Below are 22849 nucleotides of genomic sequence, written 5' to 3'. Positions count from 1 at the left end.
TGTTCCGGAGGTGGGGACATCCAGACATCAACCTGTTTGTAGCACCATCTAATGCCAAGTGTAATCGCTACTGTGCCAAGATGCCAGTGGACATGAGTCAGGGCTGCCTCGGCAATGCTTTCCTATATAGTTGGCATGAGCCCATTGTACATCTGCGGGCGTCTCTCAACAGAGTAGTTGCCAAGGCAGATGCAGATGACACAGCATTCTCATAACACCACAGTGGCCAAGGCAGCTGTGGTTCACCCTCCTCAAGGCAATGGCCCCAGGGGAGTGTCTTCCGCTTGGTAGCCAGTCAAATCTCATGACTCAAGATACCTGTGTATGCCACCTGGACCTCAGCCTCTTGCACCTCATGGTGTGGTGGGTCTAGCTGCACTTCTCCCACAAAGTTACGGACTTCCTTGATGCTGCGAATCAGCCATCAACGCAGAATTCTTATTAAGCTAAATGGAATCACTTCTCCGTATTCACATGCCAGCGAGGTGTGCAGCCTATGCCCATCAGCCAAGGTTTGTGGCTTGCTACTCTACCATATGCACTTACTTCACCACACACCACAAGGGAGAAATGATGGTTGCTTACCTGTAAACATGTTTCTTTGAGTGGCAATCTGAAATTAGCATATCCCAGCCATCCTCCCCACAAATCATGCCTCGGGCCTCACACAGCATATATGCCTTCTGGGAAACGTGAGTTGAGCCATAGCCACAAGCTTTACAGCTTTACAGAGATTTCCAATAATTGCTGCACAGATGCATCAACTACCATATGTGCTAATTTCACAGATCACCACTCCAAGAAACATGGTTACAGGTAAGCAACCATCATTTATCAAAACCACGCAATCCGAAGTCGTAGTCAAAAGCCGTTCCAGTTATTATACATATTCCAACTTCATCTAATGCATTGTACAACTTGCCAAAGGCTTGGTCCCATAGCCATGTTTTTACTTTCTTTTAAACCATTTGTAACTCTTCGTCTAATTGTAATAGATTTAAAACTGGGCCCATCATTTTGAAACACCCTGTATATATAGAGAACAAGTAAAATAAGGAGGACCAAAGCCTTGTTTATTTCTTATAACCCTGGAACATTTGGGACAAAGAGCATCCAAAGAGGTCATAGCAAATGGTTAAAAGCATATTAGTTTATGTAATGGTTTATTAAATCAGCTTCATCCACATGATGTGTGGCCAATTTGATAAGGTCAGTGTCAACAACAGCAGCATGAGATGTCTTAATTATTTCAAAGATGTTTGCAAGGCTGCACGCCAACGGAAGGATTGAACAACATTTGTAAGATACAAGCAAGAAAAATATGCAGATTTGGGGAGAACAGTAATGGATTTTTCTTTAAACACACACCCCAATATTGAGGCTTGAGGAACATTCCAACAATAGATGTTTACTCCTTCAGCCATCCAGAGAATACTCTGGGGTGGCCAATGTGTAATTAACACCCACTCTTGAGATTAAATAAATGAATATAATTAGAAAGTATAATTTTAGTTTATAGTGCAGATATCTGCTAATGAAAATTACGTTCTCTAAACACAGTGAGTTATAGAGCTTTCTCTTTACTTAGAATCAGAAAGTATGATGCAAACATTCCATGTTTTAACAGTATCCCCAGTTTTAAAAAAAAACATGTAGTCGGGTCTTATTTAATACAGTACTAAATTTATCAAAGCAAACTGCAAGTTCAGTTTACTATGCTGATGCCTTTATCACTGTCTTCTAGTATATTCGTTTTTATCTCAAGACTCAGTTCCTGCATTAGTTTGGAAACCGAATCTTCTCCATCTCCTGCTGCAGCACTTTCCACTGTTCCTTCAGTTGTGGCACCGAGCTGTTCAGAAGAAGGCTTAATAATAGTCACTCCATAGCCATTGTTACTGTGGATATGATTGTTTTTCATCCTTAATTTAGGAGCAGGAAGTACCTGTTTGGGAATCAACATTTTGTTTATGAATTTAGTCTTTAGTCAGAATATTTATTCAATTCTTTACTCGGAAGTGATTAATCTTAAAAACATTTCCTGCTTCCACTTACCCTCTAAAACATTATTAAGTGTGGCAATGATTTACCTTAATGTTAATCCCACCAAGACTACCTCGTGAGGAGTCAATGGTTCTTAAGTTGTTGCAGTGATGAATTTTATTACCCTCCAAAACAGCTGTGCTTCCTGGATATAATTCAACGCCAGCGCCCTGAATGCAAACAAAACAAAACAAAACGTTTAGTTTAATGTTCACATGAAAGCCAAGAATAATTTGTTCACTACAGTATATCAAAGTTTTGCATGAATAAAAAGAAACACATTTAGCACTGTGATTAACACCTTAGAAAATGGCTTCCTTTAAGCACAGAGATTGATCTTCACTGTCAAGGTGCAAAGTGGACTTTAACAGTCACCATTCTTGGGATGTATGGGAGGACCAATCCACAATGTCTGGAGCACATGTTCCTTTTTCATTTTTTCCCACTGAGCCTTTACTGTCCTAGCAGTTTTTAAAATTCTGGGCACCACAATTCAAGAGATATTGACAAGCTGGGATGTGTCCCGAGGAGGGCGACTAAAATGATCAAGGATCTGGAGAACAAGCCCTATGAGGAGCGGCTTAAGGAGCTGGGCATGTTTAGCCTGAAGAAGAGAAGGCTGAGAGGAGATATGATAGCCATGTATAAATATGTGAGAGGAAGCCACAGGGAGGAGGGAGCAAGCTTGCTTTCTGCTTCCTTGGAGACTAGGACGCAGAACAATGGCTTCAAACTTCAAGAGAGGAGATTCCATCTGAACATGAAGAACTTCCTGACTGTGAGAGCCGTTCAGCAGTGGAACTCTCTGCCCCGGAGTGTGGTGGAGGCTCCTTCTTTTGAAGCTTTTAAACAGGGGCTGGATGGCCATCTGTCAGGGGTGATTTGAATGCAATATTCCTGCTTCTTGGCAGGGGGTTGGACTGGATGGCCCATGAGGTCTCTTGCAACTCTTTGATTCTATGATTCTAACAAACCAGACACGTGTTTGTTTTGTTTTTGCTTTCTAGAAAGAAGTAGGCAAAACAATTAGTTTAGACTTAACAAAGTAAACTAGTAGAAATGAATTTGAAGCCAAAAACATGGAAGTTAAAGACGACTGCTTGACAGAGGAGGCTTACATGAGGCCCATGTAAAATGGGAAAAAAAACAAAACAAATATCTGGATAGTCATAAACCAGTGAGTTTTGGAAAGTAATTTTAGAAGAGTATAAGATTGAGCAAGAGCAAAGAAGTGGACACAAAAGTAATAGTAAATGGAAAGAAAAAGGAAGAAAAAAGGCACAACTTACCAGAAAAAAAATGTGATAATCAAATTTTAAAAACTCAAAAGCTTTAAGGAGGGTGGAAAAGGTAAAATGGATCCCTATATTAATTAAGTGTATAACATTACAGCAGTAACAAAATCTCCACTGGGAAACAACACAACTTTCCTGTTGCAAACTGACTGCCAGTTTGTTTTCTAAGAACAATTTGAAGTGCTTATTATGACACAAACTCCTATATGGCTCAGGTTGAGGCTATTTGGAAGAAGCAAAGACCACCAGCATTGAAGTGATGGTCCTCTGCCATCAACTCCGCTGGACCAACCACGTTGTCTGGATGCCCGACCACCGTCTCCCAAAGCAGTTGCTCTACTCTGAACTCAGGAATGGAAAACAGAATGTTTGTGGGCAGGAAAAGAGATTTAAAGATGGGCTCAAAGCCAACCTTAAAAACTCTGGCATAGACACTGAGAACAGGGAAGCCCTGGCCTGTGAGCGCTCCAGTTGGAGGTCAGCTGTGACCAGCAGTGCTGCAGAATTCAAAGAGGCACAAATGGAGGGCAAAAGAGAGAAATGTGCCAAGAGGAAGGCCTGTCAAGCCAACTGGAAACCAATGCCCTCACTGTGGGAGACGATGCAGATCAAGAATAGGGCTCCATAGTCGCCTATGGACCCACCCTGGAGGCTTATCCTACTCAGACGAGGGATCACCTAACTAATTAAGTAATTTGGCAGATCGCATTTCCAAGGTACAGAGATTCTCAGGAGACACCCTTCTCTCGGTACCACCCATATCACAAGCTCGGTTGTTGAGAAGACAAGAGAGGGCCTTCTCATCTCGAACTCCCTTCTCTGTCTAGGGAACCAAGATGTCATTACAGCAGCAGATTGAAGCTTTTATTCAGGAAGGGTTTTAAAGAAGAAACTTTCAAAAGCTGAGCCAGGGGTGCTGTGTAGGGTTTAGCATTTAGTTATATGTTATTTATATATTTATATTTTCATATAGGTTTTTAATCGTAGTAACTATTTTAGTAGCTTCCATGTTTAATTGTTTTTAGGTTTTAAATTGTATATTGTTTTTAGTGTTGTTGGCACTTTGGCTTGCTTTTTTGAGGAAAAAAGTGGGAAATAAATATAACATCTATACTTACTTGGAATAAAATAGGACCTGGGTTGTTGTAGGTTTTTTCGGGCTATATGGCTATGTTCTAGAGGCATTTCTCCTGACGTTTCGCCTGCATCTATGGCAAGCATCCTCAGAGGTAGTGAGGTCTGTTGGAACTAGAACATGGTCATATAGCCCGAAAAAACCTACAACACCCCAGTGATTCCGGCCATGAAAGCCTTCGACAAAATAGGACCTGCTTCTAAATAGACTTCGAGAACAGGCATTTCTTTGTAAATATCCTGTTTTCATGCAAATACTTTACATTCACACACACACACATATATATATATTGCATCACAACCTGAACCGAAAAAGTACCTGTGCTCCAGTAATCTCACTGTTTATAACTGTCAAAGAAGCTCCAACAAGTACACAGATGCCAGTTCCTTCACATTTCAGAATACAATTCTCCAAAACTGTGTGTCCGGATTCAACTACAACAATACCATCAACAGTCCCTTCCTGTAGTAAGGTAATATTCATTAATTTCACATTTTGGGCCCTGGATACTACAAAGCTCTCGTGGGCAGGCTCTGAAACAATTACTGTTTCCTCTGGTCTTCCAACTCCTAAATAAAATAGGATATTTTCGTTATTAAAGACAAGTCTGCACCCCACTCCAAATAATTAGGTGATGTTATAAATGATTCACCAATGCTGCACATGCATATAATTGCCCCATGAACTGTGCATATCTACCATTTCTACCATTTGAGTGATATTTCTCTTTAAAAAGAACTGCCTTGATAGAAAACTATATAAACAAATCATTATTCTGTAAATTCTGAAAATCAGAGAAATATTCCTATTTTAATCCATTTCTAGTCTGTTAAATTTTCTTTTACATTTTGGTAATCCAGTTATTAAATCTTATATCTTGCTTCTAATCTGGGAATTGTAAACACAAAAGAAGAGGATACATATTCTAATTACCTTTAATAATAATATCTTCAGTTAGCATTGCAAGGTTTGCTGCCTTATATTCTCCAGGAAAGAGAAGCACATTATCTCCACTGTAACAGCTGCCTAAAGCAGAGTTTAAGTTATCATGTTGTTGAATAAGCGTGTTAGAAGATAAGTCTTTAACCTGGAAATGAGAGAAGCACAGTATGAAAAATAGGAAGTGGGTCAACATCAATTGCTGCAACTGTTGCAATTCCCATCATAAAGAATGAATGAAAGAGAGTTATTTTAAAAACAAATACAATTAAATGAAAAATTAATCTAAGTCTTCAAAAACAAGCAAAAGTGAGTCAGAAATAAAGACATTTTGAAATCACTGATTGTGGCAACAAAACACAAAAATATTGATATTTATATCATTTGCTAGACAGTTGAACAATGTAAATATAGCCTTACTACTAACACACCCAAAAACACATGGGGAGAATAAATTAACTGAGTCTACATTAAAGTAAGATAGAACAATTCTGCACAGTTTAGCTTAAGAAACAGAGGCAGCATATGGATTTGAAGACGGAAGAAATAGAAATAAAGACTTGAAGAAGCTGCAACAGTGAAGAGAAGGGCCAAACAGACAAATGAATATTTCCTTACCATTTCTGGTGTAACTGTTTTGGCAATAATATAAGTTACACTTTTTCTGTCTTCTCTGTATCCTTTCCTTCGTTTCAATATTCGTGGTGTCAGAGGTCCATGAGCCCTGAAATCGAAAGTGAACTACAATTATTATTAAACAAAGCATTCTCTGGATGCATGTTAACCATACTGACTTAAAGTATACATATTATTTGTTTCAGTTTTAATTCAATGTGGATATTTAGTCCTGAACAATATCTATAGGCAAAATGATTATGCTAGAAATGTGTGATACTATTAACCCTTTAAAAATGTAAAGCAAACAAAATATGAAGTACGGGCAGTCCCCGAAAAGGTATCTCCACTAAAGCTTTGTTACCAATCCTTGTATCCACGACAAGCCACGTTTCTCAAAATCCAAATCTTATAGCAGGGACAGAAAATGAGATGAAATTGTAACTTGGGAACTGTCTGTATTCACTAGTTTTTACTTTTTCCAAGACAATTCTCTTATACAGTAACTGAAACAATGTATTGTAGACATCAAAGAACCATGTCATCAATCATGATTTTTGATTTGACGCCTTGAGAAGAAAAAAGGTGAGTTGCAATTATTTAGCTTTAAACAGTATTTTAAAAAGTTTAAAACATGTAAAGGATAATGTGATGAAGCTTTTAAGCAGCATTCTACAAACCACAAGAAGAGCTGAATTCTTCAAAGACAGAGCCTAGAAAATTAGGTTATTAGAATTATCACACTTAAATTTTAAAGTAGTTAGTAAGTAACTTATCTCAGTTCTTATGTTCCATGTCCTCAACTAATTCATTCACCTTAATTTTTTACAAAATATATTATACATGTAAGGTCAATTTTAATCCCACAAATATAAGATATACACATGTAAGCTAAATCCTGCATTATGCATGCGGAGCATCATGTTTTGAATCCTGTCATTACACCAGATCAACTGGCTCAGCCTAAGGTTGCTTACACTCCAGGTCCAAGGCATGTGCAAAGACATGAACATCATTGATCACAGTCTGAGGGTCTAGTTACATGGGCCACAAAATGGAGACCATACTCTGATTAGGTGTCCAGGCAGCTATCTGACCCACCCCTATCTCACTGGATTGTCACCTTTAACTTTTCTGTTGTTTGTCATCACAGCAATGACCATGGAGCTCTGGACAAGCTCCTGGCCATCACTGCTGACCACTTTTATATGACCCTAGGGGCTGGAAGTCCCTGAATGTCATGTGGACATCCAGATGTTACTTCTAGTTCAATTTGGGATATGTATAGATAGGCCTTAAGTCACACTCACTCAAGACTTTCGAGGAAGAGTACATATGAGGAGTGTCAGAATCTGAGAATTCAGATGTGGAAGAGTGTCAAATATGTGAAGTCTGCAGAATCCGAAGAGGAAAAGGAGCAGGGGAACACCAGATGCATCACTTTGCCCTGATGAATGTTGTTAAGGAGAGCACAGTGACACTACGCCTGTAAATAAGTCAGAGCAGGAAGTGATTCCTCACCAACACAAGGTCAAACTGAGAACATATGCGTGTATTGGGTTATATGGCCATGTTCTAGAAGCATTCTCCTGCAAAGGTGAGAGGATCCCTCTTGTCCTTTGCTGAAAGTAGCATTTATTGGATTTTCTTAGTGGGTCTGTAGATAGTTTGTATGTTGTGTTTCCTCATTAGGTTCCCCATGCAGTCAGTGGTTTCCTTGATGTATGGCAAGAACACTTTTCCCTCTGGGTGGATCTTTGTCTTTACTCTCGTGGCTTGTTCTCTGTCTTGCTCCACCTCAGACATCAGAAGAGCTGCAAGACTAAGAACAAGCCACTAAGAAAATCCAACAAATGCTACGTTCAGCAAAGGACAAGAGGGATCCTCTCACCTTTGCAAGAGTCTACCGTATCCATGCAGCTGTGGTGGGCAAGTCTACATAGGGACCACCAAACGCAGCATTGCCCAAACACGAATCAAGGAACATGCAAGGCACTGCAGACTACTTCAACCAGAGAAGTCAGCCATAGCAGAACACCTGATGAACCAACCTGGATACAGCCTACTATTTGAGTACAGGGAAATGCTGGACTACTCTAACAACCACCATGTCAGACTACACAGAGAAGCCATTGAAATCCATAAGCATGTGGACAATTTCAACAGAAAGGAGGAAAGCATGAAAATGAACAAAATCTGGCTACCAGTATTTCAAAAAACTCTAAAATTATAACAGTAAAACAACACTCAAACACAGGAGAACATCAGAGGGGAAACATTCAAGGACAGCAAATCATTTCTCAACAAAAGATTCCCCCAGGCACTAACAAGCCACACCTAAAAACTTCCAGGCCATCAAATGCTAATCAAAGTGGCCAACTGAAACAGTCACGCCTAGCTCCAACAGATAAGAGTTCTTTCTCCCACCCTGGACATTCCACAGATATAAACTCAAATTTCCTCGTTTTCAACAGACCTCACAACCTCTGAAGATGCTTGCCATAGAAGCGGAAACAACTTAGTAGGATACTTGGGAAGGCCAAGCTTGTTCTTGATGTGCAGGGGAAGAATTAACTGAATCAGCTCAATAGTCATGGCCTCTGTCAGGCACACAGTCAACCTGGGTCAATTGTGGTTCTGACATGAGGAAAATGGCACCCTTTCTGAAACCTTTGCATGTCTTGACATCTTTTCCTTATGCTGTCATTTCTCACCCCAGTGCTTAGAGGTAGACACAAAAAAGGTCTTGGATTGAGAGACTGAGGTGGAAGCGGGGTGTTTCAAGGTGCCCCTGGGTTGTTTTCTTTTGATTTCCAACCTCTTGCAAAAATCATTTAACCCGAATCAATGAGCCAGGTGCAATCAGAGCAAAGGATGATCAAGATTCAGGGCCCAAAATGGACAGCTTACTAGACACCAAGATTTGCTGGTATAATAACACTGTGTTCTTTTGCCTGGGGTGAAACTTTGCAATGGACATTAGGTCCCATTCATAGCCTTCGCCAAGGTACAAAAGGAATTGTGTATGTTCATCCCGCTCACGAATTTTGGCCCCCACAGGCTAAATATTTCTTAAAAGAACTGGAGGAAGCCACCAGTATAAAGAATTGGCAACCAAAGGGAAGGTCAACACGGGTGGAGTGTTTAGGTGGGAGGTGAGGGGATAAAATCCCCAGGATTGGGAAGAGTAATCACTATAAGGCTTATGTAAATAGTTCTAGAAGGTTTCAAATAATGCAGTGTAGAGAATGCATTTGTTGAGTTACAGACACAACAAAGCAGATGTTATTTCAAATACATTTTAATACATTTTCAGCTTAAAGTGAAATTTAAAGTATGATCTTTCCATATATTGATTTGGAAAGCATCAGAAGGAAACAGTTATTTAAGTATATATTACTCTCAGAACCTAATGCTATGATTCTAATCTTAACACATATAAGATACAAGGCTGCAATCGTAGACATTTACCTTGGAATTAACTTCATTAACTACAAGTGAACACATACATAGGACTGCGATATAATTCAGTACCAAGGTGACTATAGTTACAATATTAGCAAAATGATAGATATTAAAAGCAAATAGCTGATTAACAGCCAACATCATTTTCCTTTCAGAGACTTTTTTAAAAAAACACATGACAAATGATATTACCTTAGGCGTAAATCTTCCCATATTTTTAACAATCCACACAACATTATTAATTCATAGTATTTTTTCCAACATTCAATTGCTTCTTCTGCTGTGGGTTCTTCCTTAATATTGCTTTGGTAATTAATCAATTCTAAATGCATGCTCTTGTACTTTTCCAGATGTCTTCTAAAACGATGCGCAATTGGCGGAGGAATAATCCCATTTTGAATATCACACCAACTATGAAGAGTTAAGAAAATTAGAACATTTCCTTTTGAAGCTGAATATAAGAAAATTGAGCCTTTGTTCTCACTAACTGCAGATGAGGTGGCCCAAATGTAAAATGTATTGCAATGTAGAAGCTATGGGGAAAAATACTTTTTTCCCCAGAGAAAGGGACAGTGATTTCAAAGAAACTGATGAGGAGGAAAACCAGTACAATACCAGCACCTTTAAAGACTGAAAATCACTTGATTCCTTGGTTTTGCCAATTCATGAAAGGCAAGCAAAGAATCCCCAAAAAGCAGAAGAAACTGCCAACACAAAGTAAATTACAGTCAGCCTTCCACATTAGCTGGGATTAGGAGTGCAGGACCTTAGCAAAAATCACACACAAAAAACAACACTATTTTGTTTACATGAGAACAGCTCTCTAGAAATCTCGGTCCTCCAGTGTGACTCTATGATTAATTTGGCAACAGAGTCACACTGGAGGCCCTAAGGATTCCTAGAGAAACCATTTTAATAAAATCTACAAATAATGAAATCCTCAAAAGTCAACCTCACAAAAGTAGTTCTCTCTACTGGTTCTTCGTAATAATGTCAAACAAAGACAATTATAGCCACAAATACCATGAGAAAAGCAAACCTAGACAAGGAGTTGCATTTTTCTCAAATGCACAAAATCTTACATAAAATACTTCTTACATGGTTTTAAGAAGTGATTTGTGACAGTAAATGTATGAAAACTGTGTCTTAAATATTTATCATAATTCTAAACAAGAAGATTTTCAACTTTTCAGGAAAAGGCTTCAGAACAATACCAACCCATCCTTTTCCATTTTCCAAGGGTTTTTTCCCCCACAGGCTTCCACATTTCTCTGAGATCCTAATCCTGACTTTGAACTGTACTTCAAACTTAAAATCCACATAATATGTTGTTCTTCTATGAATATACATATATACACACACACACAATATAAGAACGTCAGGAAGCAGGCTTCTAGCCTAACCATCATGTTAGCACTCAAGGTAATGTCACCTAGAGGACCTTTTCATCGGCTGCCCCAAGACTGTGGAATGACCTGCCAGAAGAGCTCCAACGGCTAAATGAGCTGCCAGAAGACCTATTTCTTCCAGCGGGCCTACCCAATCAGGTTTGATCATGATTTTTAAATTCGCATTTAGTGTTGTAATCTTTGTTCTATGTATTTTAATATGCATTTTATAGAATGTTTAAGATGATTATGTGTTTTAGCTATGTTGGAACCTGCCTCAAATCATAAGGAGAGGCAGGTAAGAAATAAAATTATTATGATTATTTATTTACTTTATATACCGCTTTTCTCAGCCTTCAGGTGACTCAAAGCAGTGATGATGTTATTTGGTGACTTTGTTTTTGTTTTGTTGGAAATATTCCAGCATTTGAGCAATCGGCCATAGAATTTCCATTTGCTCTACTTCTTATAAAAACGAAGCCTGACAAGTACACTTACATTTTAATTCTTTCTTCTATCAGTGCAGCATAAGTCTCGCTAGTTTCATCATCATCCCAATCTCTCCAAAGGAAATCATAGAAAAACCTAAATGGGATTTAAAATAACATGACCTTGATGTGTTTGTTATTTTAATGTATCAAATAATATATAGACTGTAACTCAGTTTGCAAGCATTAATTGTTAAAAGACTAACAACTTAGTAGGAGAGAGAAAAATAGGGAAAATAAATATAACATTTCAGAAACAGGTTATTCTTTATGTGGCTATAGGTGGAATAAATCTTTGTATAGGCTGCATCCGTCCTTCTTTCTCGGAAGAAGAGAATTCAATTCTTTAAGAGGCCTTGGATTGAGCATTCTCGACAAAAGCCGAATTTGCCTTAGGATGATGTGTAAACTAAGGGAGCTCCTCCATCCTCCTGGATGCTGTAACAGGTGCCCAACTTGCATGACTCAGAGGCACCAATGATGGATTAGCCCAGCGTATATGAGGCATCCAGAGGAAACATGACAAGAATGCTGTCACCGAAGCAGTGGAAGATATAGCATTATAGATAGGATCACTTAATGGTTCTTCCACCTTCTTCACTTGGGAGTTTCAAAGCCCTGGTCAGCCTAGACATCAGATCAGCAAAGGCTTGGGCATTTCCCAACAGAAAGAAGGGTGAAAATATATGCTTTCTCGCAGAGCTATTATTCCTCCCAAAGTGTAGTAACTGAGTATGCATAGTATTTGAATTCCCCTGAAATATCTTCAACCATTAATCAAAATCATTTTTTGACATTTAGTTATGTACCTGAGTTGTTTCTATTTTGAAAGAGATTCTTCAACATTATTACTCTGTTGAATATTACTTTTTTTAAAAGCTTACCTCACAATTTCTAAAGCACTGGCTATATCAGACACTACAGTATCCTGCCCCTCTACAGGATAGATTTCCAAAAGAGGCACACAATGATCCATTTCCTTCAGAACTTCATCAACTAAAGGTCTTGGAATATTGGCAATATTAGAGGAGAAGGGTTCAGCAACAGAAACAGAAACTTTAAAGTTAGCAGAGGGATTCTCAAGTAGTTTGAAAGTAACCTAAAAATGTTACAAAGAAAGAAACATTACAATGAAAATGTGTATTAGTCAGTATATTCAGCACCGTTTTACTTGCTATATGAAAAACTAAAAATCTTAATTACTGCTTTAAGTCTCTTTAAGAGAAAAGGTTATATATAAGTGGGTATTATTATTGAACAGAAAAAAATATATTTCTAAAAATCTGTGGTTTTGTAATATTTATTCTAATAATGAATAGATAGGTAAAGGTAAAGGTTTTCCCCTGACATTAAGTCCAGTCGTGTCCGACTGGGGGTTGGTGCTCATCTCCATTTCTAAGCCGAAGAGCCAGCGTTGTCCATAGACACTTCCAACATCATGTGGCCAGCATGAATTCATGGAGTGCTGTTACCTTCCCGCCAGAGCGGTACCTATTGATCTACTCACATTTGCATGTTTTCGAACTGCTAGGTTGGAAGAAGCTGAGGCTAACAGCGAGAGCTCACGCCGCTCCCCGGATTCAAACCTGCAACCTTTCGGTCAGCAAGTTCAGCAGCTCAGTACTTTAACCCACTGCGCCACCGGGGGCTCCTTAATGAACAGATATAATTACAATATTAAGCATGCGATTCTACATTAGAGCAAGTTATCCTACAGATAGTGACCACTGGGTGAAAATTGCAATTTCTTGGAACCATCACAAGATATGATTCTTAGCATGAGATAAAATTAGTGAGACAACATCATTTATTTTGTATTGAAAACTTTAAAAACAAGAATATTGATTAAAAACTATTTCTGAAGAACTATGATACATTGCTTTTTCTCCTATCTTTTTTCTGTGCCTGTCACTTTCATTGCCATGTAGCAGCCAGTGGAAGATGACTAAACAACATTTGGCTCTGTGACTACAGCATTTGCCAGGATTTCTGGAGGACACTTATGAAAATACCTTCAGCACTGTACATCTGGCTCTAGGCACATAGCCAAATGGTTTCCGGCCCTCCTACCACTTAGCTCCAACTATTGTGTGGTTACAGAAAGTATAAAAAAGTGGGTTTTCAGGCAGTTATGGTTGTGAAGGGAAATATAGAATACAGACCTCTGCAATGACAAAAGAAAAGGCATCTGCAGGCAAGAAGCAGACTTATGCCCGCATTTTGTCACGAATAGGATGCCAGCCTTTGAGATTATGCTATTTATGACACTGCCAAATTTACCAATTAAAAGCCACATGACTGGACTAATCTCATGAAACACTCTGTTATGTGGAAACCTAAAATGTCAGTTCTGCAATTTGAGAGCATCATGATAAATATGACCACAACTGGACAGAGGTTTCATTCAATATTACTGTGCTACATACACTACAATAGCTAATGATGAAGAATTCAGGGAGTGCCACATCAACAACTTCTGGAGTGCCGTGCAAATTCCATCTTGCTTTAGGAGTTCAAGAGTACTTCTTCTCAAAATGCAAACAGGATAATAATAATTACACTTTATTTATATTCCATCCTTCTGCCATGGGGAGTCAGTGTAAACAGATAGAATCATAGGATCATAGAATCATAGAGTTGGAAGAGACCTCATGGGCCATCCAGTCCGACCCTCTGCCAAGAAGCAGGAAAACTGCATTCAAAGCACTCCTGACAGATGGCCATCCAGCCTCTGTTTAAAAGCTTCCAAAGAAGGAGCCTCTATCACACTTCGGGGCAGAGAGCACCACCGCTGAACGGCTCTCACAGTCAGGAAGTTCTTCCTCATGTTCAGATGGAATCTCCTCTCTTGTAGTTTGAAGCCATTGTTCCGCGTCCTAGTCTCCAGGGAAACAGAAAACAAGCTTGCTCCCTCCTCCCTGTGACTTCCTCTCGCGCATTTTATACATGACTATCATGTCTCCTCTCAGTTTCTCTTCTGAAGGCTAAACACGCCCAGCTCTTTAAGCCGCTCCTCATAGGGCTTGTTCTCCAGACCCTTGATCATTTTAGTCGCCCTCCTCTGGACACATTCCAGCTTGTCAATATCTCTCTTCAATTGTGGTGCCCAGAATTGGGCACAGTATTCCAGGTGTGGTCTAACCAAGGCAGAATAGAGGGGAAGCATGACTTCTCTGGATCTAAACACTATACTCCTATTGATGCAGGCCAAAACCCCATTGCCTTTTTTTGCCGCCGCATCACATTGTTGGCTCATGTTTAACTTGTTGTCCACGAGGACTCCAAGATCTTTTTCACATGTACTGCTCTCGAGCCATGTGGCTCCCATTCTGTATCTTTGCATTTCATTTTTTTCTGCCTCAGTGGAGTATCTTGCATTTGTCACTGTTGAACTTCATTTTGTTAGTTTTGGTCCCTCTCTCTAATCTGTCAAGATCGTTTTGAATTCTGCTCCTATCTTCTGGAGTATTGGCTATCCCTCCCAATTTGGTGTCATCTGCAAACTTGATGATCACACCTTTTAACCCTTCATCTAAGTCATTAATAAAGATGTTGAACAGGACCGGGCCCAAGACGAAACCTTGCAGCACTCCGCTCGTCACTTCTTTCCAGTTTGAAGAGGAAGCATTGGCGAGCACTGCTTAACCAATTACAGATCCACCTAACCATAGTTTTGCCTAGCCCACATTGGACTAGTTTGCTTGCCAGAAGGTCATGGAGGACCTTGTCGAAATACTGGCAAACATTCAATGCCTTGTTAACAATGCAATGAAACACACAAATTCAAACAAAAGCAAAGGATTCTCCTTTCATTTCCAGCTTTGGAGGTTTTGCTCAGCGCTGGGTGATGTGCTGTTGTCCATTTCCAAGCCGAGAAGCCTGGTTGTCGCCTCCTGGTCATGTGACTAGTATGACTGCTTGGAGCGTCTTATGCCTTTCCCACCGAGGTGGTACCTATTTATCTATTCACATTTGCATGTTTTCGAAGTGCTAGGTTGGCAGGAGCTAGTGCTAACAATGGGAGCTCACTCCATCCTGCGGATTTGAACTGCCACCCTTCAGGTCAGCACCTCAGAAGCACATTGCGCCACCATGGCAAGCAAGATTGTTGAGTCACAGAGCATTTTATATAGTACCTGGCATTGTTCAGGGGCTTCTGCCCCCTTGCTTCCCTCACAATGCCTCCATGGCAACTGTCTGCCAACTCTCCTTTACATTCTCAACTTCACTCACATACCTTCCCCCCTCTTTTCTTTCTTCCCTTCTCCCCTTTCCCCATACACCTTCTCCCTTCATCCCTTCTTTCTTTCCTTCCCCTTATAAAATTTTCTTTCTCTTCCTTCCCTCCTTTTTCTTCCTCCCTTCATTTCCCTTTTTCCCCTCCCTTTCCTCCTTCATGCCTTCCTTCCCTCATACATGTCACCTAGCACCAGTCAAGCCAGTACACTCCCTTTCTCAGTGACATCACAAAGGGCCACCACCTAGGAACAGCTAAATGTCAAACTACCTCATTCCCTTTATTTCCCAGTAACATCATAGAGGACCCCTTAACCTTGCCAGAGTAAATCCGGTTTCCCTCAACTCTGGGGCCAAAAGGGATGGGTTTAAATCCCTCAATTATTTCAAGTTAGAGAATGAAGGATATGTGTGGTAAGTTTGGTCCAGATCCATCCAACCGTTTAGGAGCTTTTGTAGTGCAAACAGACAAAAGATCAACAAAACATACATACTTTGAATTTTACAGATAAGAAAGCTTTGTAAGTAAGTTCAGATCTGAATTCTGTTAATAAAAACAAAATACATATAATGTAATAATATCATGGTTTACTCATAATTAGGTTTGGGTATTGACAATTAAGCTTGCTTAGTTAGACCACTGGAGAATTTAACAACCATCCTACTACATGCTGAGCTCAGTAATGAAAATACTGGAACATGAGAGAGCTCTTTTATCTCACAAAATCGAATCCCTTGTCATGAACTTACGTAAATTCTCCTACTGATTCTTTTACCCTTGTCACTCTATTTCCCTCTGCTTTCATCTTATAATTTAATCCCATTTTACCAAGTGTATAATTTAATCAAGTTTTATTGTGTTTTAATTTATTTTAGTTAACTATTACAGGGGTGTTAGGATTGTGATTGGTGTCTATTTGTGTATTTTTGTCTTTTATTGTTGATATTGTTAGTGGACTAATAATAACAACAATAATTTTATTCTTTATTCTCAAGGCGGCTTACAGATGGCTCAAAGTGCCTAAATCAAAACATAAAATGAGCCACAAATTACAAGTAGAAAGAGATCTATCTACTGCAACATTCCAAAACAAAGGCTGCCAACAAGTTTTCAAATAAAAGGGGACAGAAAATTAGCACTACTATTCTTTGCAATATTTAAAATTATTTTCCAAAATTCTAGACGAATATATTTTTAAAAATAACACATTTGTTATTGATCTTAGTAATGAAATTAATGGTAAACATCAGTTTAGTTACCTCAACGAACACACCGACATATGGTATGGGAATTTCTTCAGAACTGACAAAAAAAAAGTCTGGATTAGTCTTCCAGATTCCAAACCATTTTTCCTTCTGCTTCAATTTTTCCAAAAGGTATTTGCTAATGGCTTCATTGACATCTTCTGCCTTTTGCAGGATAGAAGGGAGGAATGTACAATATCCAAATTAGCCGCTTTATTCAGGTTTAGAAATTACTTAAGATATTTTTCAGGTAAAAGGAATAAATTCAAAAGGGGATTTATACTATTAGCTAGGCTCAATATGCTAAATTGTATGATCTAAGTTGCCAGGGTCCCATTGCTTTTTTTTTCTTCCCCTGAATTATAAATGCATCTGGCTAAATAGTCATTCCTTTTGATTGTGGAAGGCATACTTTGTGTCAAATACAGGTTACATATCCCACATCAGGAACTCTGAAATACTGCATCCATAAGGGTTGCTGAGACAGGGGTCATCCACACTGACCATTTAATGCAGTTCCAAATCGGCTCTGAAGAAAGCATTTTTGCTACACAGATATACAGGATATACAGGAAATCCTGGAATCAATTTGAGAACTGAATGGTGATCACGCAAACCACAGAGTACTGATGCACATTGCAGGATTTTCTTTTGAGTGCTTTTGTTGTCTAGCTGCCAGTTTGAACTAGTTTTGAACTGCATTAAATGCTCAGAGTAGATGAGACTATAATGAAACCTTTGCTTACTGATGGTTCAATGTACAATATTTTGTTTCATGTACATAATTATTTAAAAATTCCCTTAAATTACCTTCAGGCTAGGTGCATAATAGTAGCATGTTTATGAAACATAAATGAATTTTATGTTTAGACCTGGGTCCCATCTCCATATCATATCTACATAGAAATATGGTATTCCAAAATCCCCCAAAAATCTGAAATCCAAAATGCTTCTGGTCCCAAGCATTTTGGGTAAGTGGTGCCCAACTTGCCTACCTTTTCTCTAGTGTTTTTTTTTAAAGTGCTGTGATATTCAAAATTGTCAGATTATAGTACTCAATAAAGTTTTTTCTGAATGGCACGAGAATGGACTGGCTTCCTAATTTAAGTGAGGTGGCAAAAACTGAAGAGTTGTACAAAAACACAAAATGGCAATGCAACAGGGGAAGGAACACAATGGTGTAGCTCTCATATTGTTGCTGCAATCTCTCAATTCATTTCAGATGCTTCTGAGCTTTTCTGTTGAGTTCGAGGGTCAGAGAAGAAGATGGAGAAAACAGAGCAGCCTGCCTCAGAGGAGAGTGTGTGCTCTATCAGTGTTTAACACAAATGATCAGCCACTGCCAGAAGGGACAGAGTTTTATCTATGCTTATGACAGTGCCATCACCGCTCAAGGAGAGAGCTTTGAAATAATTGAACTGAAGCTCTCTGAAGCTTGGGGCTCAAAAGCAACAAACCAAACAAGCTAACACTCCTTTCATCCTCGAGAAATCTGTTTATGTGGTTCATGATTTTTTGTTGAGTTTTATGTTATGTTTATTTTTGCTGTTTTTAGCCTTGTGCCCCGCTTTGAATTCCACTCATGGGAGAAAAGTGGGATAAATAATAATAATAATAATAATAATAATAATAAATAATTAATAATAATAAATACATCACACAGTCCTAAACGCTTGGGAGGTGTTTGACTTGTTATTTTGTGATACAAAATCCAGCACATATGTATCGTTTGCTGTGTCATACTGTGTTTTTGTGTCAGTATAAGCATAATATATTTATTTATACCCTACTTTATCTCCCCAAAGGGGACTCAAAGTGGCTTAACATAAAAGCATTAGTAGTGAATTTAAAACATACAAACATATGTTAATTAAAACAGAATTAAACACAAACAGCACTAAAGAATAGTTAAAATGCATCAGAACATATTCAAAGTTCAAAGAATGGCGAGGAACCATGACTTTCCTCAATCTAGACACTAGACTCCTTCTGATCCCGTTGGCTTTTTTAGCAGCTGCATTACACTGTTGGCTTATGTTCAACTTGTCCACTTTTTCTTCAAAATCCCAATGAATAACTGTGCTAAACATGGAAGTCTAAAAGCAGATATGACACAAACACAGTTCGGAACAATCCTTCCAAACTTTTCTGGTGAGTTCCAGAATCAGAAAAGATGGAGAAAACAGAACAGCCTGCCTCAGCGAAGCGTGGTCTATCAGTGTTTAACACAAATGATCAGCCACTGCCAGAAGGGACAGAGAGTTTTATCTATGCTGATGACCGTGCCATACACTGCTCAAGCAGGAAGCTTTGAAATGGTTGAACAGAAGCTCTCCGAAGCTTTAGGCGCACTTACTGCCTATTACAAGGAAAATCAACAAATTCCTAATCCATCTAAAATGCAGACATGTGCTTTTCATCTTAAGAACAAGCAAGCATCTCCAGCTCTGAGGATTACCTGGGAAGGAATCACACTGGAGCTTTGCACCACACCAAAATACCTGGGAGTCACTCTGGAATGTACTCTGACTTACAAGAACCATTGCTTGACTATCAAGCAAAAAGTGGGTGTTACAAATAATATACGAAAGCTGACTGTCACAACCTAGGGATCACAACCAGATACAGTGAAGTCGTCTGCCCTTATGCTTTGCTGCTCTACTGTCGAGTACGCATGCCCAATATGGAATACATCTCACCACATTAAAACAGTGAATGTGGCTCTTAATGAGACATGCTGCATTATCACAGGATACCTACACCCCACACTATTGGAGAAATTATATTGTTCAGCCAGTATTGCACCACCTGATATCCGCTGGGAAGTAGCAGCCTGTAAGGAAAGGACCAAGGCAGTGACATCTCTCTCGCCCATCTCTGTTCAGACTTCAGCCAGCATACCAACGACTTAAATCAAGAAACAGCTTCCTAAGATCTACGGAGATACTCGCAAAAACACCTCTGCAAGCGAGAGTTCAAAAGTGGCAGGTTAAAACCCGGAATGCTCTTTTATTGTAGGTGAACTATACATCCTAGTAACAACAACTCCTAAATATCAAGGACTAACTCCATCTGTGTTCACATTTGGCCAATTTTGGTCCAGATCCATCACTGTTTGAGACTACAGTGTTCTCTGGATGGAGGTGAACTACAATTCCAAAACTCAAGGTCAATGCCCACCAAACCCTTCCAGTATTTTGTTGATCATGGGAGTTCTGTGTACCAAGTTTGGTTCAATTTCATTGTTCATAGTATCATAGAATCAAAGAGTTGGAAGAGACCTCATGGGCTATCAAGTCTAACCCCCTGCCAAGAAGCAGGAATATTGCATTCAAAGCACCCCTGACAGATGGTCATCCAGCCTCTGTTTAAAAACCTCCAAAGAAGGAGCCTCCACCACACTCCGGGGCAGAGAGTTCCACTGCTGAACGGCTCTCACAGTCAGGAAGTTCTTCCTCATGTTCAGATGGAATCTCCTTTCTTGTAGTTTGAAGCCATTGTTTTGCGTCCTAGTCTCCTAGGAAGCAGAAAACAAGCTTGCTCCCTCTTCCCTGTGGCTTCCTCTCACATATTTATACATGGCTATCATATCTTCTCTCAGCCTTCTCTTCTTCAGGCTAAACATGCCCAGCTCCTTAAGCCGCTCCTCATAGGGCTTGTTCTCCAGACCCTTGCAATTGTCCACATGGTTGTATATTTCAGTGGCTTCTCTGTGTAGTCTGACATGGTGGTTGTGAGAGTGGTCCAGCATTTCTGTGTTCTCAAATAATATGCTGTGTCCAGGCTGGTTCATCAGGTGCTCTGCTACGGCTGACTTCTCTGGTTGAAGTAGTCTGCAGTGCCTTTCATGTCCCTTGATTTGTGTTTGGGCAACGCTGCGTTTGGTGGTCCCTATGTAGACTTGTCCACAGCTGCATGGTATACGGTAGACTCCTGTAGAAGCGAGAGGATCCCTCTTGTCCTTTGCTGAACGTAGCAATTGTTGGATTTTCTTGGTGGGTCTGTAGATAGTTTGAAAGCTACTGCAGACTACTTCAACCAGAGAAGTCAGCCATAGCAGAGCACCTGATGAACCAACCTGGACACAGCATTTTATTTGAGAACACAGAAATGCTGGACCACTCTCACAACCACCATGTCAGACTACACAGAGAAGCCACTGAAATATCCATGTGGACAATTTCAACAGAAAGGAGGAAACCATGAAAATGAACAAAATCTGGCTTGTTGTTCATTCATTCAGTCGTCTCTGACTCTTCGTGACCTCATGGACCAGCCCATACCAGAGCTCCCTGTCGGCCGTCACCACCCCCAGCTCCTTCAAGGTCAGTCCAGTCACTTCAAGGATACCATCCATCCATCTTGCCCTTGGTTGGCCCCTCTTCCTTTTGCCTTCCACTTTCCCCAGCATAATTGTCTTCTCTAGGCTTTGCTGTCTCCTCATGATGTGGCCAAAGTACTTCAACTTTGTCTCTAGTATCCTTCCCTCCAGTGAGCAGTCGGGCTTTATTTCCTGGAGGATGGACTGGTTGGATCTTCTCGCAGTCCAAGGCACTCTCAGAACTTTCCTCCAACACCACAGTTCAAAAGCTTCAATCTTCCTTCGCTCAGCCTTCCCTAAGGTGCAGCTCTCACATCCGTAGGTTACCACAGGGAATACCATGGCTTTGACTAGGCGGATCTTTGTTGCCAGTGTGATGTCTCTGCTCTTTACTATTTTATCGAGTTTGGACATTGCTCTCCTCCCAAGAAGTAAGTCTCTTCTGATTTCCTGGCCACAGTCTCCATCTGATCTGATCTGGCTACCAGTATTAAAAAACTGTAAAATTACAACAGCAAAACAACAGAGAGGAAACAATCAGGCACATCTAATCATCTCTCAACAAAAGATTCCCCCAGGCACTGCCAAGTCATCAAATGCTAATTACGATGGTTAGTTGAAACATTCACACCTAGCTCCAGCAGACAAGAGTCCTTTGTCTCACCCTGGTCATTCCACAGATATATAAACCCGATTTTCCTAGTTCCAACAGACCTCACTACTTCTGAGGATGCTTGCCATAGATGCAGGAGAAACGTCAGGAGAGAATGCCTCTAGACCATGGCCCTATAGGCTGGAGAAACCTACAACAACCCAGTGATTCCGGCCATGAAAGCCTTTGACAATACATTATTACTACTTCTTCCTCCTCCTTCCTCCCTTCCCCCCTCCCGGGCTGTGACGTCAACTCCCTTCAGGCCTTCTCTGCGCTCAGGGGCCCACCTTGCAGTCCTTGAGGAGCCCGTCGCAGTACAGCGCCACCTTCTCCCGGCCGGTCAGGGCTGCCAGGTAGGACGGGAACTGGTCTGGCAGAGGGCCGGCCTCTTCCTCCACCCCGCTGCCCTCCGCGGCGCCCGCGACAGAGAGGCTGCGAGGCCTTGCGCTTCGAGGCGGACCATTCGGGCCGGGCGCCTCTTCTTTCGCCTCAGCGCCGCTCGACGCCATCGCCTCAGCCACGCGCGCGCCTTTTTGCACCTCGCCGCAGACACGCGGTCCCTTAAAAAGTACGTCTCCATCCGCTCCAGGGACTACTTCTTGGCCTGTCTCATGCGGCCAATGGGGGCGGCGGTAGGGCGCGCGCCGTGCGCGTCACAAAGCGCCGCTAACCCTTCAGGAGGCTCGTTACCGCCTGTCTTCTTCCGCCTCGGATATAAAATAGTTCCAGTATAATATCTCTGAAAGTGTTGCGCGAGTTAGGCGCTGTTTCTTCCTACTTATTTGAGCACATAATGGAAGTGAATTGCATGGATTTGATGCCCAGAGCTAGAGAAAGAAGTACTTATTATCTTACAAAACACAACTGTTTTTTTCTTCTCAATATAGGCAATTTTAAATTATTATTATTATTATAACTTTATTTATATCTCCTGAAGGACTCGATGCGGCTTACATCGGCCAAGGCCTCAAAACACAATACAACAATACAATACCTAAAGCAAATTTAAAAAAATTATCTATCT

General features: G+C 40.3%; 1 protein-coding gene across 1 annotated transcript; it reads right to left on the bottom strand.

Annotated features, from left to right (window-relative positions):
- Positions 1-1565: 1565 nt before the first annotated feature.
- On the bottom strand, positions 1566-22410 carry SHCBP1L (SHC binding and spindle associated 1 like). The gene is made up of 10 exons (XM_060774485.2): positions 22113-22410; positions 16865-17014; positions 12253-12467; positions 11379-11465; positions 9685-9903; positions 6031-6136; positions 5407-5560; positions 4792-5042; positions 2091-2213; positions 1566-1945 (listed from the first exon to the last, which is right to left on the bottom strand). Exons 1-10 carry the CDS (start codon positions 22332-22334, stop codon positions 1706-1708), a joined length of 1767 nt encoding a protein of 588 aa, XP_060630468.2. The 5' UTR covers positions 22335-22410; the 3' UTR covers positions 1566-1705.
- Positions 22411-22849: the final 439 nt, after the last annotated feature.

The sequence above is a fragment of the Anolis sagrei genome, chromosome 4 (genome assembly GCF_037176765.1).
Source record: "Anolis sagrei isolate rAnoSag1 chromosome 4, rAnoSag1.mat, whole genome shotgun sequence".
NCBI classification, from domain to species: Eukaryota; Metazoa; Chordata; class Lepidosauria; order Squamata; family Dactyloidae; genus Anolis; species Anolis sagrei.
The sequence above is the reverse complement of the archived record's forward strand: the minus strand, read 5'-3'. Positions and strand labels throughout refer to the sequence as shown.